This window comes from Engraulis encrasicolus, chromosome 1 (assembly GCF_034702125.1).
Source record: "Engraulis encrasicolus isolate BLACKSEA-1 chromosome 1, IST_EnEncr_1.0, whole genome shotgun sequence".
Taxonomy (NCBI): domain Eukaryota; kingdom Metazoa; phylum Chordata; class Actinopteri; order Clupeiformes; family Engraulidae; genus Engraulis; species Engraulis encrasicolus.
The window spans coordinates 34,806,452-34,822,984 of NC_085857.1; the positions used below are offsets into that span (position 1 = coordinate 34,806,452).

The 16,533-nt window shown below is 42.9% G+C and overlaps 1 protein-coding gene across 1 annotated transcript in view; it reads right to left on the reverse strand.

The window, feature by feature from the left end:
• Nucleotides 1-3,747: 3,747 nt before the first annotated feature.
• LOC134450646 (protein AF-17-like) overlaps nucleotides 3,748-16,533 on the reverse strand; it is a 96,746-nt gene continuing 83,960 nt past the window's right edge. The window contains exons 19-22 of the mRNA XM_063200537.1: nucleotides 14,283-14,695; nucleotides 12,894-12,990; nucleotides 11,674-11,943; nucleotides 3,748-9,400 (exon numbers count right to left, since the gene is read on the reverse strand). Coding sequence (XP_063056607.1) covers nucleotides 9,365-9,400; nucleotides 11,674-11,943; nucleotides 12,894-12,990; nucleotides 14,283-14,695 — 816 coding nt within the window. The 3' untranslated portion in view covers nucleotides 3,748-9,364. The remainder of the gene's footprint in view (nucleotides 9,401-11,673; nucleotides 11,944-12,893; nucleotides 12,991-14,282; nucleotides 14,696-16,533) is intronic.

Genomic DNA, 16,533 nt, shown 5'->3' on the forward strand with positions numbered 1-16,533 from the left:
CAAATTCCAAAAAATTAGAATTTTCTCTCATTGCTTTCATGGTTCAGGTTTCACAGGGTTAAAAAGAAATTAAACACAGCTTTATTCTCATCTGCCTGTGGTGATAGATAACTATCTACTAACCGAACTACAGCAGAAATTCCTTCGCCCCCAAATGGAAATGGACTCAATCCCAAGAAAGAAAAATCCGCACTCACAAACTGTGTACCACGCACTGATGAAGGCTTAATAGCCGAAACGCGTTTGAGACGCAGTTTGTGCGGATTTTTCTTCCTTAAGTTGATACATTTTATCGCGCACCCAAAGACTTTCGTTTTTCCAAGAAGTTGAGCGCGTCCTTTGCCAAAAAATGGAATCAATCCTATCAGTCCTGCTTGGCACAGAGGACTATAAAGGGATGCTTTGCTTCTCCAAACTTAGTGTAGTTGTAACCCATGTGGAAGGAATGTATTCTATAACAATTTGAAGTCATTAGAAGTTTACTTCAAGGTTGATTGCTAACATTATGTTGATTTCTTAGATGCCTGAGCCTTGCGTGGACAACCCATACGGCATCAAGGGTCTAGTGATATACGATCACGAATCATATCCACTAAGACGATGCAATCCGTTCCACCTTCCTCCGTGAGTAGTGACCTATGTACTTACAACATGAATGTAAAAGTCAAGGATATTAAATGGCATATAACTCCTCTTTTGAAGAGAGTTAATGTTTAGGTTACCGTAGTTACAAATGTTCACATCCCCTTTTCTTTTTGTGTCCGTGCAATATATCTAGAACTTTCCATTCATATTCTAGAATGCTCTGAAGGGGTTAAGTGTTAATGTTGAATGGATGACTGACTACTACTTTGAAATGATAATGTAACATTTTGGTTTTGGCAACATTTTAAAGATGGCCTCCAAGCACAACACCCCAGCAGTCCACTGGAGGTCATGAGGGCAATGGCGGGGCAGGCACACCCAGTGATTCGGGATCTCCCGCACCTCAATCATAAACCATGATGAGTATACTGTAAGTTCATTGTTCTTGTATCACTTGTATTTATTTTGTATTTCATTCATCTGTATCACAAATAATATGACTGAGGTATGATAGATTGTGTTAAGACTGTCTTAACTAATGCCTGTGTGTGCTCCACTCCTTCTATCTGCCTTGTTTGTAACAGAGTGCAGGAGAGGGGTGATGCCAACTACTACAATTAAGGGCAGCCAATCACCTGTAAATGGACGGCACTATAAAGATTCTGGGCTTCCTTCACTCATGACACGATCACACCGCCGGCGTTGAAAGAGCCACAACGCTGCTGACTCCTGCCTGGAAAGCGCTGGTCAGGGGCGTTGAACGCGGCAAACGGTTCAACCTGAAGCGTTCGGCCAGGAATCTCGACCAACCGAAGCTCGTGTTTAGAAAAATGTGAACATTCCATTGGTTGACGCCGCCGAGCTCATTACATATTTGAAGATGAAGTTCAACTTTTGACGACCTCGCCTCTAGAAACGCGCTTGCTGCTTTTCACGCTTCTGCCGCCTCCTCTCCCATACAAAGTCAATTACTTCCGCATCTTTCCATGCGTTACACGCCGGCGGTGTGTTCGCACGGTCACTCTCTCTCTCCTCTGGCAGCAACCAACTCTGTTTCTTCCTCCTCACAGAGGCTTTATGTTTTGGTTCGGACATTAGGCTTACTTCTAGCAGACATGCATTACACTTTATTTTATACATAACTTTTGAAATTCACGTCAATAAATCTGGGTTTAATTGGACGCTGCGGTGTGGTCTCCCATTTATGATTCGGCTGCCTTGAGCCAGGAAGTCATGACAATATACGGTAGTGCCAAGGCCCCTGGAGTGGACTGTGTGTGTGTGTTTCCCCATAGGATTCCCTCTCTGTCTATCTGTACGTGTGAATGGTGAATGTGTGGGAATGTGTGTGTATCTGTGCGCGGGCGGGTATAATTAAGGAATTAGATAGGACGGGTATTGATAAGGGGCGGGGTTATCGATAAGGGATCAATAACGTTCAACAAGTTTTAGTTAGAGCGGAGGAGAATTTAATAGGGGACAGCCGTGTTGACCAGAGTGAGTGAAAGTTTATTTAGCTAGAGTTTAGTGTAGAGCTTTATTTTTTATTTTTTGTGGGGAACACCTCCTTTTGCCCAAGTCAGAGTGTGAAAGGGCAGGGAATAAACCAGACACAAATTTTATCTGCTGCCTCCTGTTATCCTTTAAGGTGGCTACTGCTCGCCGCTACAATACTCTGTATTTCTCTTTTTCAAAGGCCAATAAAAAGCGGTGAACCGTGAAGAAGCAGTGTCGCGCTGTTCCTTGTGTAAACTGGCCCTGAAAAGCTGCACCTGCTGAAAAAGAAGCCTTCGAGGTGTGTGGCCTCTCACAAAACTTTGTCAAAGGCCTGACTTTACCATGGTGGATGTCAAAGGTTTAGAAGACATAGCGGGATGGTCATGTGGCATCCATCATCAAGTAGTGTTTCATAAACTTTTCATTAATAAAATCACTCTCACTCAAGGAGGCTATGTTTGTGTGGTGAAACAAGGGATACCTCATTGTCATAATGTCAAATATGAGAAGATGTGTATCAACATTTGTTTACTTCCGTAATAATGTTGACACGACCATTTTCGATTATCTAGGTTATTAGTATAAGTCTCTGTCATTAGATTATATGTTTACAGACAACACTATGCAAGGTATAGTCCAGGAGCCCAGGGGGGTCTACCTAGTTGGGAAGGTTACCAATTTTTATGGGTACTATGATGTCTGGCATGGTCCCCAGATAGAGGAACAGCACGTCTGCCGGGTTCCCTCGGGTGGGTGTGGCAAGGAGGGGGTAAAACTGGCACCCAAAAAATGGGCTAGATCAGTTGGTGAGGTTACCACTTGGAACCTGTTGTAAATTGTTCATCATAGTCCCCTGATAGAGAAATGACCACTGCCAGACATTTTTAGTGGTGGGTTACCCCCGGCAGACGCCCCCGTATGATGATACCCCAAAAAATGGGCTAGATCAGTTGGTGAGGTTATACACTTGGAACCTGTTGTAAATTGTTTGTCATGGTCCCCTGATTGAGAAATGGCCACTGCCAGACGTTTTTGATGGTGGGCAGGGCTTGCCAGACATCATTAACTGGGGGGTAAAAAATGGGCTAGATCAGTTGGTGAGGTTACCACTTGAAATCTCTTGTAAATTGTTCATCATAGTCCCCTGTTAGAGAAATGACCACTGCCAGACATTTTCAGTGGTGGGGGACCCCCGGCAGACGCCCCCGTATGATGACATCCCCAATATAGGCTATGTCATTCACATAAGGTTTGAAGCAGACATGGTACAAAAAGACAAACGAGACCACTTTTATTTAGATAATTCCAACATGGAGATATGATTGGAAGGGTTAATATATTCATAGAAACATGTTTTGGGTACTTTTTTTTTATGACAAAATGACTTTAATTTAACAGATATCACAATTCCGTTTAGGCTTTCAAAAACAATGCAAAGATGACGTGTTTCTGACTTAAAAAGTGCATTTTGTAGGATGGTGGCCAGAATATATTCCTCCTTGCCACACCCACCCGAGGGAACCCGGCAGACGTGCTGTTCCTCTATCTGGGGACCATGCCAGACATCATAGTACCCATAAAAATTGGTAACCTTCCCAACTAGGTAGACCCCCCTGGGCTCCTGGACTAGTAGGCTACTACAAAAGAGAAATCATACCAAGCAGGTCAGTAAAATACATTTATTGACAGTAAAATTTCAGTCATCTAAATGGTTTTCATTGTACATAAAAAATATCAAAATACTTTACAGTAATTCTTAAAATCTAAATATTGGCAAATTCATCTTGAATAATTTTCTTAAAGAAGTAAAAGTGACATCACAGATCCTAAACAATTTGATGAAGTGCCTTTGTTTCGTTTGTTTGTCATTCCATTTTGTCTCGTCAGTCGTCTTTGAAATGATACCAAAATATGTAACGTAATGCATAGTCTAATCGTGAAATTTCTGTCAGACGTTAATGGCATTTAATGCTAATTATCATGACCCGATATGTCATCTCATGGAAAAAAACTTAATTTAGACAGCAATTTAAATATACATACGTAATACAAAAAGGGGATTACATGAAACAACACATTACAGGTATTATCTTAGTTGCCAAAAACAAACAAAAAACTACGCTCTTACAAAGTGTATTTCCGTTTTACAATCTGTACTCTTAAAAAAATAAACCAAGAAAAAAGATACGAACAAATAACAAGATACAAACAAATAAAAAAAACCATAAACAAACGAACAAAAAATCCTTTGGGCGAGTAAGCCCCAGTGCAACATCTCACTACTTCCCTCCAGTATTACTTCATTTGTTTTCCTCCAAGGGTAACTTATTTAAACATCTCATTTAGCCATCAAACAGCTTCTCCAACATGCGATTTTTTTTTACATCGTCAGCACTTAATATCATATCGTCACTAACAAGAAACAGTTGACTATGGAAGATACCGTATATAGGACTTAAGTTTCCTCACATTCATCCCTACCCGATAAACATGGAAAAAAAAACAACCCAACATGATCTGACAGAATTCCCTGGAATGGACACGGACCTTCGGGACACAAAATCTGTGTCAGTTTCACAGATTTTGCAGAAATTCTGTGCTATGGTCACGAGATTTCGTGCTCCAAAGGTCCGTGTCCATTCCACAGAATTCTGTGAGATCAGGCTGAACAAGCTCTCTGTCCTCAACTGTCATTCAGTAAGGCTGAGTGAACAGTTGGAGTTACCTTGAGAGTTCATTAAGACATGAATGAGTAGAACAAGAAACAGGCAATATGATGAATTTCAGCATTCTCAAAGGGGGGTGGGGGGCAGAAACTAGCCTGCATGAACATACACACAATGCACAACTCTGCCTAGGCTAGATTTTAAGGCAACAGAGAGAGAGAGAGAGAGAGAGAGAGAGAGAGAGAGAGAGAGAGAGAGAGAGAGAGAGAGGGAGATAGAGGAATATGGTAAGATGGCAAGCTGGAGAGGATGATAAGAGAGATGGGAGAAAAGAGAAAGAATGAAAGTTGGCGCATTAGCACAAAGAGTTTGGAGTTGCACATTACTGGGAGCACATTACGGTTTCATGTACAGCGCTGTATCAACGTTTCATAACGCTACACAAACATAAAAAATAACAAAACAGACACTCATCAACAACCTTTTTTAGTGCAACCATAGGCAATAAAGATTGGACTTTTTTTGTTTGCGTCAAAAACAATGGCCATACTCAAAAGATAATTTACCCATTATAGCGAGTGCATAGCACCGTGGAGCACCACGCTTTACAATGGCGAGGGGAAACATTGCACATCCAGCTTCTTACTTGGTTGAGCACTAACATCTTTCCTTTTTGTGCAGTAAAAAAAAACCTAATAAAAAAACATCAAATGATTTCATGCATTTTATGAAAACAATACAAAGCTTTATAGATCATATGCGGAAAAACTTAAGGGACGAAATAGGGCATAGTCTTGCACACAATGAAACTGGGCTTGTGCTCTCACACATGTTTAACTTTGTGTGTGAAACGCAAAAACTGGTATGAACATGTACAAGTGTGGTAGTCTCAGGTCTCAGGTCAATGTGATGATCTAGAGATCTAGAGACTGAATAATAATTTTAAACAAAAAACTCAAAATGAAAACAATCAAATTTAAAAAGTGTTTAAAAGTGTCTTTTCTTCAGGGAGCATGCCGCAACTATCTTCATATATGATATTTATTAACAATGGAAAGTGTCTAGTTAGAAGTACTTGCAAGACTTTGGTTACAACATGTCACTAGCAAGTGTACTTATAATAGGATGAAGACCATGGGATCTTCACTGTCTCTCTTCTAGGCCTATGCGTGTCTCATTCGAATGGGACAGGCTCGAATCTCTTCAGACAGACTCTACAAAGCCTCACACTGCTATCACTGTACCCAAATACACATAGAAAACAAATGAAAAATAACATGAACAGACAAGCAAACAAACAAATAAGAATGAATTACTTTGGACTTTTTTTCGTGAACTTTCTCACAAACATTAAGGCATTAAGTAAGCTGTACGAGGACAACTATAGTCAGTCAGTCAATATAACACAGACATCCTAATGACAAAATGACCACTGAATAATCAGAGCGGTGACAAAAATAATAACAAAAAAAAACCCTAGACATACGAACAAACACCCTATGACAGTGTGCAAAACATCCATTATAAATCACTACCTAATCCCTAGTCGACTAGATCCTAGATCCTAGCTGCTAGCTCCTAGTACCAAACCTTATTGGATAAGGTACGTTTAATTGGCTACGAGCTGCATTTCAGCATTAGCGCAATATACACGGCTGTACATACGTTGGACAGAGGCTGACAAACTGGTGTTCTGTCGATATGCGTTGTTTTCAAAGGATCCTAACGCCAGGGACACATACACACGAATTTGGCCAAGCGAAGAGAAGTTCAACCTTCATTCCTATGAGGGAGGCAAAGGCAAGCGAACAGGAGTGAAGCGAAGCCGAAAATATTTGAGCAATTAAGCATTTAATATTATGCAAATGAGGAGCGAATTTCGCCTGCGGCGGTCAATCAAATCAACAACATAACTGTTTCATTCCATTTGATCCGCCGCGACGACCTGATGACGTTTCAGCTGTCAGAATGGAACACTGAATTGCACCTGGTTTCGCCTGTAGGCTATGTGTCCCTGGCGTAACCCTAACTTATCCAGAAGTGGAGCTCAGTTGGGTTGGTCATATCGACAGGACACCACATTGAGAAAGTGAAAAAGTCCTTCTGTTTGTGCTTCCCACACAGTTGATTTCACTAATTTCCCGATCTACCAAGGGATCCGCTAGTTCAGCAAATTTGGTGGGAACAAGTACAGCATGTGACTGGACGTATGTAACTTTCTGGACATGATACGTCTGCCTCTGTACACATGGGGCAATCTTTCTGTGACGAGACTTTTGCTCAGGAATAGTTTTTCCTTCTATTTACACAGGCTTGTAACTTTTAACGGTTTGGTTCACTTTTAATCTCAAGAGGGGCTTCCACCGTTTCCTCAGCTGCACCGTAAAACATTACAGCCAGTTAAACGTAAAGAAGTCAGTTGCCCTGCTGCTTGAAGTTGGTAAGTTAACACAACGTAAGAAAGCGTCAAGTTGAGTTAAGTCTCGAGTTGAGTTAATGTAAGCCAGCAGAGCAACTTACTTTTTTACGTTTAACTGGCTGCAATGTTTTACAGTGTGTATCTATCAAATAAATTCTAAAAACAACCATTTTATTTTTTACAGAGAGCTTATCTATCGGAAGAATGTTGTGTATTACATGTGCATAATTTTACACTATAGAGGGGGGAGTCCTGATTATGTACTCCATGTGGGGTCGTGGTGGGGTGTGTTATCTATGTACGGTGGCGTTGTGGACAGGGGGATGGGGGGGGTGTCATGCAAATATGTACATACAATCATATATCAGATGAAAGAAAGTACATATTGAAAAAAAGAAACAAACTAAAAACCCGAATTTCATTACGACATTACGATCCTTGCGACAAACTCACAACAACAGCGTCAAAAAGTGACACACATGTGACCACTGGTCACAACTCTTTCACAAGTCGAGGAACGTTTCAACAAAACTCTCAAAACGATAAAACATATCAGTTGTAAAAACGAAATCACATTCCTTTCATCTCAGACATTCTCACCAGGACAGGGCTGGTGTGGAAAACTACAGACAGGGAATAAAGCAGGAGACGCTGGAGCAGGAAAAATCCTTGAGGAGGAAGAATCCTTGAGGAAGAAGAATCCTTGAGGAGGATGGAAGGAAGACAGACTCAGACTGGGGTACATTTCTTGAAACCATAGTTGTTAACTACGTTAGCTACTTTGTTGGTTGCAATGCAATTTCCCATTAGCAACTAGTCGAGTTGCTAACTACCTAACAACTACACTATCAAGAATCGCACCCCTGGATTGTAAAGGAAGGAAGTGGTGCCATCATCATCATCATCATCATCATCATCATCATCATCATCATCATCATCATCATCACCACCAGCATTGTCATTGTCAACATCATCATTGGTGTGATCCTAAAACAAAAAAGCTTAATTTCTGTTCACGACAGACAGTGTAAAGAGCAACGAACCATTGGTTCTTGCCTTATCACTGTCCTAATTGTCAATGTCGTCATCATCCTCCTCCTCCTCATCATCACCATTATCATCACCATCATCTTCATCACCATCATCGCCATTCATTGCCATGACTCTCATAGACAGCTTCATTTTCGGCCTGACAAGATGACCATGACGAACATGAAAGACCTAAAAGGAAAAGTTCTAGCCTTTTAGTCTTCACCGTCATCATCATCATCATCATCCTCTTCGTCATCATCAATGATTACCATGATTCACAAACACAGATTGCATGTCTATGATGATGACAACTGTCCATGGCTGCCACATTGGAAAGAGCTTATAGCCAGTGGTTCTCTCCTTGTCCTACTGTATGCTGTCCACTGGTGTGGGGGAGAGGGGGGGAGGGGACACTTTGGTGAGGCTGGAAGACTCGAAGAAGGGCCTTTGCTCTGGAGGTGTCGGAAAAAGCATCAGAGTCCACTTAACACACACACAAAAAATGCATTGTTAATTCAACACGTAGAGAGTAATCTAGGACCAAATACACTCTAGTCTAGAAGATGTTAAATTGACTCTGTAAGTGTTGAATTAACACAGGATTTTTTTCAGTGCGCAAACTGAGCTGGAAATACCACCAGTTATCAATGACCAGAGTCTAGTCTAGTTATTTCATAAAAATATGATAAGTCATAATTATCATACTAATAGTAATAATAATAGTAACAACCATAACGATACACATCAATCATGAACACTTGTAAAAAATGAAGGAACTGACAAAATTAACAATTAGTGCAAAAAAATACAGGGATATCAATAAAAACCATCACTTGTCCTGAAAAAAAGGGGAAAAGCTGCCTATGTGTTTTTGCCTCTAAAAACGCATATTACAGGGAGAAAAAAAAAAACAACGAAACAAACTACCACTGTCTGTTTTCAGATTCGACTCCTGCCAAAGTCAGGGTCGAAATACATTCACTGAGGAGGAAAAAAAACGAGTGGAAGGCGGGAAGAGAGAAAGAGAGAGGAGAGGAAAAAGAGAGGAAGGTGTCAAAGATTTCGTCTGGTAGGAAGCGACGAGAGGCAAGAGTGGGCGGGACCAGACATACTGATTACTGCCCTCCCATTAGTCAGACGCCGCCAGCTGGATCAGGAAGTGAAATCATCCGTTCTTGTCCCCTGCTTTGTCTCCCACAGACTGCAAAAAAAGAGAAAAACAGAGTGCATGAGATTTAAATACGCACTATTGCACTTTGCAAATACTGTATATAACTGCTCTATGATGCTTTATACAAAACCCAGGACTAGTTCTGAAGTTATCCTACTGCTGAAGTATCTCCACTTAATTATTACCACCACAGCTGCTACTGCTACTACTGGTACTACAACTAAAATACTGCTACTAATGCTGCTGCTGTTACTACTCTTACTACTACTACTGCTACTACTACTACTACTACCAGGCTGACAGGAAATAAGGGATTATAGATGTACATCCTCCATTGCATGGTGCAGTGAAACCTGGTTGAAGCAGACTTTTAAACTTTTCAATCTTCCATAGCATTCAAACATACAACCTAGTGATCCCAAGACAAACTCCCTGCCCATTACGTCAAAGCTGCATCACTACCTATGGGTGACTGACTGGTCTAAATTTCACACATCTGCAGCCCATGTGGAAACAGTTGTATTTTTAAAGGAATTTGTGGCGCAGCTCCACAGAATAAAAAAAGAGCAAAAGCAATTACATTATTTATTAACTCAGATGAAGTGTATTGCTCTGATTGTCCAGTTGCACTGATGATACCTAATCTACTTCCTTTGCATAGCCACACATGCAAATGTCCCCTTGCACCTGCGCTCTGGCTGGAAGTGTTCAAATAGACACGCTTGTAAACCCTCTTTACAGACTATTCATCTTGCTTTATTGCAGTATCATTATTTTTATAGTTGGGCTGCAGACGTGAGGGAGTTAGGCTTTGGATCAGAAGATTGTGGGTTCAAACCCCACCCTGACCAGTAGGAAGTACAGCATGTGTCCTACAACTACACATTCATTTGCAGCTGAGGTGACCTTGAGTAAAGCACGCACCAAACCCCACATTGCTCCAGGGACTGTAACCAATATTATACCCTGCAATAACTCTACGCCAGTGTTTCCCAACCAGGGGTACGTGAGCACACTGCAGGGGGTACTTGGAAAAATGCTATTTTTACAAATGTATGGAGCTTAGTTAAATTGGGATAGAGAAAGCGATATAGAACTTGACTGGGGGGTACTCATGGCACAACGAAAATGCTTAGGGGGTACACAAGACAAAAAAGGTTGGGAAACACTGCTCTAAGCCACTTGGGAAGAAAGCGCCAGTGACATGTCTGAAAGTTTATCCTGACCCCGAATCTCAGGTTTATTTTGGTACTATTGACTATTTCTGGCTATTTTCATGTTGTGGTTTCATATCCGTGAGGCTCCTTCCTCAGCTATTTTAACATACTGGAAAGGGAAGCCACGACCTTTGGCATTTGATGGCAACTCGATAAAACTAGCTGGTGTTAGATGTCTGGTCACCCCTGTGGAGAGAGTTGTGCTGGAGGCCGAGTGTAGTTCCCTGGCTGTGTGTGTGTGCGTGTGTGTGCGTGTGTGTGCGTGTGTGTGTGTGTGTGTGTGTGTGTGTGTGTGTGTGTGTGTGTGTGTGTGTGTGTGTGTGTATGTGTTATACTGCATATTTGCGTATAATAGAGTAGGTCTACCACTACCCACCTCTGGCTTGTGGAGAGAATTGTCCTGCAGGCTGAAGAGTGTAGTAGTTCCCCGGATGTGTGTGTGTGTGTGTGTGTGTGTGTGTGTGTGTGTGTGTGTGTGTGTGTGTGTGTGTGTGTGTGTGTGTGTGTGTGTGTGCGTGCGTGCGTGCGTGTGTGTTATACTGCACGCTTGCGTATATGCATGGAGAGTAGAGAGAGAGGGGGGGGGACCACAGACGTGCACACTATGGACAGCATGCTTCTATTGTTTTGAAACCTTCTTCTGCCCTAAATTTCCGGATCCAGACCTTCTATTCAGTGTCAATGGCGGGGACACTACCACTCACCCCTAGCCTGGCCCTGACCATCCCATAATACTACCATATCCTTTCGTATTCATGGTCTGGAGGTTGTTTTATCTGATGCGATTGCAGGAAGCGGGAAGTTTGCCCTCACTTTTGGTTTGAAATGATTGGACAGCAGCTCTCACCCAATCGCAGACAGTTACTGAACAACAACATAGCGCAGGCGTTTGTGTCATCGTCAAAAGCGCCCTTGCCCCTTTCGCCCCCATCAACCTGTGTCTTCGCTTATTGGCTGTTTTCTGGAGAGGGTTGGCCGGGAAGATCCTGCCGACCAACAACGCTCCACAGAAAACAGTAACCAGACTATGTACGGAGCCAATCTTTTGGCGGAAGTACGTTGGCATGGCGCGCAAGGCTAACTCACCCCTGGCTTGTGGAGAGAGTTGTCCTGCAGGCCGAAGAGCGTGGTGGCTCCCTGGGGCGAGGCGTTGGCATTGGCCTGTGCCTGGGGCAGCATGGAGACTGGAGACTGGCCCATGAGGGGCGTCATGGAGGAGGAAGAGGAGGAGGAGGAGGCGGAGGAGGGGTTGGTGACAGCATTAGCAGGGGAGGAGGAGGCTAAGGAGAGACGCTGGAGCTCCTGCTGCCGCTGCTGCTGCTGCTGGAGCATCTGGTAGACCAGCCTCTGCTGCTCCTGCAGGATGGGAGTGGGAATGCACATAATTAAAAAAACATGCAGAGTTGATTGAAAGCATAAGTGAAAGCCCACCTGTGAAACTCCAACTCCCATTGGTATTGTGACACAGCACTCCACAACACACAAGTGTACACACTGTACAAAAACAAAATTGCATTTACTATGCCTCACCTGTGCAAGGGAATTTCCTTTGTTATTTTATTGGAAAACCAAGAGTCAATGATGTTGTTGCACAGGAACGTTGCTCAAGATGTTACCTTGTCTATCATCACCTTAAAGGAGTATGCCACTATTTTGGGGCTTAATACAGTTAAAATCGTTGGCCAGGGTTTATATAGGTGGTAAAGTGTCTTATTTTTCATGTAAGCCGTTGTCTTGTTTTAAGACAAGTTAAAAGAGGGAGCATGTCGCTAAGCTAGTGAAAGTCAATGGATCCGTGTAGCATGTAGCAATGCTACATGGATGCATTGACTTTCACTAGCTTAGCGACATACTCCCTCTTTTAACTTGTCTTAAAGCAAGACAACGCTTCACATGAAAAATAAGACACTTTACCACCTTTATAAACCCCAGCCAAAGATTTTAACTGTATTAAGCCCCAAAATAGTGGCATACCCCTTTAAAGTCTCGTTCACACGCGTCACTGCTAGCTACTCGCTCAGCGAATGAAGTCAATAGAATGTCTATGTGTTCCATCGAGACGGAGGCGAGGAGTGTACAAGCGATGCGATGTGGGCGGGTTCCGAGTTGAAAATATTTGAACTTCCTTGGCCAGTAAGCGAATAACCAATTGAAATGCAGAGTTCGGTCCTTCTCGCTTTTCCATTGGCAGTTAAAGCCGCAGGAACGTTTAGCGAACGTTCTATGAGCGAGTGGTGAGTAGGCGAGTGAGCGAGAAGCTAGTACCTAGCAGCGGCGTGTGTGAACCTAGCTTAAGGGTAACATACCGGCGTGAACTGCTTCAAGACGAGGAACTCCTGGAGCTGCTGCTGCTGCTGCTTCTGGAGTAAGAGCTGCCTCTGGTGCTCAGACAGGAGGGAAGACCTGTTGGAAAGACAAAAACAAAAAAAAAAACCGACACATTGATAACATTGGATGCATAAAAAGTAGTGGTGTCAACAATAATCATTTCGGCAATGGAAAGGACAATTCAATAATCGATTCAGCAATCGATGCGGCATATTTTTTCAAGCTTCAATTACTTCCTTGTGCATTTCGGGAGCTAATGAACGTCAAATTAGATAAAAGCACATCAAAGCATTGGAAACTGCAGGACTGGTGCACACAACAGCCAATATTAAAACGTTATTCAGTATCTGACTGCTTGTATTGCCTCATGACTAATGAAAAAAATTGCATTGCTTTCAGTAGAAATGTAATGCATTGCAATGCATCATAGAATCGGACTGAATCTATTCTAATTGAATCGTTACCTCCCAAATCGTAATCGAATCAAATTGCTAGGGCAGTGCCAATGCACAACACTAATGAAAAGAATTATAAGAACTTAGTAAATAATTAACTAATGATGAACAATGATGATTAACCGTACTTGCTCATCGAAATGCAATAAACGGCGGCTGAGTCGTGCCGTGTCGGGCTGTACCGGGTAGAAAACGGGCAGTGGAAATGGGCCTAAAGCAGTGTTTCTCAACTGGAGCGGTACAGCCCCCCCAGGGGGGCGTTGGGGAGCCCTAAGGGGGGCGCTAAGAAGGATACAGTTGAGGGGGGTGGTGCTTTAAAATTTGTTAGTAGTACGGGAGGCGTTGGCAGGCTAATGATGAAGTCAATGCGGTGTTGGGAGGCTTAGGATGAGTTCCAGGGGACGTTAGTTCAAAAAGGGTTGAGAACCACTGGCCTATAGTGTGTGTACCATAGAGATTTGAGTATCTAGAGTGTTCATAACCATGTTAACTTCCGGGGGCTCCGAAAAAATGGCGGCTGGGGTGAAAATCGCTCGAAATCGCTCGAAAGTTGTATGGGTAACATTTACTCCATTTACACGAAAAATACCAATAAATGTATTTCTGAAAAAACGGGAATCTCTTCAGTGACTGTGGTTTATATCAAATCATGCATGTTTCTGTTGTGAAGTTAGCTACAGAATTTTAAATTAATTTTAGAAAAGTACCATGATAAGTGAACGGGAAGTGGCAAAAGTGGGAGGAGATTTCACCCCAGATGTCTGTATGGAAGTCAATGGGAGAGAACGAAACTATGACATCTACAGACCGATTCCCATAAAACACGCTTATGAATACTCTAGATACTCAAATCTCTATGTATGTTATAAAGCGTTTGCCAAATGCAATGTAATGTATGTGCTGCCTACTCACGGGCTGAGGCTCTTGGGGAGCTGCAGGCTCTGGGCCAGGGCCAGGGGGTTGAGGGGTGGAGGCTGGGGCTGCAGTGCCGGCAGGTTCCCCTGGGTGGCGCCACCACCACCACCGCTGTGCTGCATCTGCATCTGATTGGCTGATCCCATCACTCCATTCATCCCAACACCACCCGTCAGAGATCCATTCATTCCACCTCCACCCGTCAAACCGTCCATCAACCCGCCGGCGCCCACCAATCCCACACTGCCGTTGCCGCTGCCCCCACCAATGGCGGCGAGGCTGTCGCCCAGGCCCCGGCCCAGGCCGTTCAGCATTGGCTGGGTGAAGGGGGCGGGGCTCTGCTGGGGGGGCGGGGTGCTCTGGAAGGAGAAGGAGGAGCTACTGCGGGACGGACTGCCTGAGTGGAGGTCCTGAACGAGGGAGAGAGAGAGAGAGAAAGATGGAGGGAGAGAAAGAGAGAGAGACATTATTGTAAGACAAATGTTTTATATCAAAACAACGCTTCTATGGGATGGGATGTCTGAGTGGAGTTACACACAGAGAGAGAGAGAGAGAGAGAGAGAGAGAGAGAGAGAGAGAGAGAGAGAGAGAGAGAGAGAGAGAGAGAGAAATAACTTATTTTGGTCTGTTCAAGTTCAATGCTTCCTTCCCCGGTTCAAATGAAGAGTTCCCTACAACGACCTTCAGTTTGGCACTGCGGTGGAACCCTTTAAAGTTCTAGGTGGAACCTGAAAGTTCTCTGAGGAACCTATAAGCAGAGATGGATTATGATTCCATGTTTGTAGACTATTGCTTGCCATGCTCATCTTATAACAGTGTGCTATGCATATCTATGAACAATTTCTCCAATGCTTTATCTCCTACACTTAACACTTTTTCCCCACACTGACCTCAGACAATTTTCTTTTTGAAGCAAAGCATGTATATTACCAGTAGGGGTGTAAATCACAGCCTCCATGATGATACGATTCAATATCGATATCTTATTATTCGATGCGATGCGAGTCGATTATTTTCGATACTTTAGAATGCCCCACTATACGAGAAAATACGATTTGATTAGACTTTTTTCCAATTACTTTTTCACTTCTGTTATGTTATGGCAACATGATCTCCAAAAATTCCGTGCTCCTGGACACGGATGTTAAGGACACAAAATCTGTGTCCATTAGCACGGATTTTGCCAAAATTCCGTGCTCCTGGACACGGAATTATTTTCCGTGATGGACACACACAAGTGCTCTCTCTATACTCCCGCAGCTCTGTCATTATATGAATTTGATAGCATAGCAACCAACTGGAAAAGGTATTTCTCAAAAATATGTCTTTAATGACAGGTTAAAGCGACGGTTCGGAGTAGAATCACCCTAATGCCATTTGAACCGTGACACCCATCCACCTTTACACCCGAAGTGTTTTCTGCCGCAGGCTTACATCAACAGAGTTGCCGTGTTATTCGATGTTTATTCCGGTTAGCTTGACTCAAGCGCATATGGATACTGGGCACCGTCTCCAAACTTTCCCCACAAAAATAACATGTCATGACACCAAACTTCTGCAGTAGCACAAATATGGTCTGTACTCACGAAACGAAGCATTTGGAAGTTTGGAAATAGTCCAGGAGTTTATTATTATCAACACAAGCCGAATAGCTTCTCTGCTGCTAAAGCTGCGCCAACGTTACTTCCGTCATCTAAGACAAGCATGTAAGAGTCCTCAACGAAGCTCATAATATGCACAATGAAAAGTGAATTCAGCATCAGTATTGATAACGAAAATCATTGTCTAATTGATAGTAGGTAAGATTTGAAATATCTTTTAAGTATTTCCTTGAAAATATAAGCCTTAATCACAATTCAGTGAAAACTTTTTTAACACTCTCGTCTGGAAGTTTGTTGAAGACTTTTACGGGCTTGTCTCATATGACGGAAGTAACGTTGGCACAGCTTTAGCAGCAGAGAAGCTATTCAGCTTGTGTTGATAATACTAAACTCCTGGACTATTTCCAAACTTCCAAATGCTTCGTTTCGTGAGTACAGACCATATTTGTGCTACTGCAGAAGTTTGGTGTAATGACATGTTATTTTTGTGGGGAAAGTTTGGAGACGGTGCCCAGTATCCATATGCGCTTGAGTCAAGCTAACCGGAATAAACATCGAAAAACACGGCAACTCTGTTGATGTAAGTCTGCGGCAGAAAACACTTCGGGTGTAAAGGTGGATGGGTGTCACGGTTCAAATGGCATTAG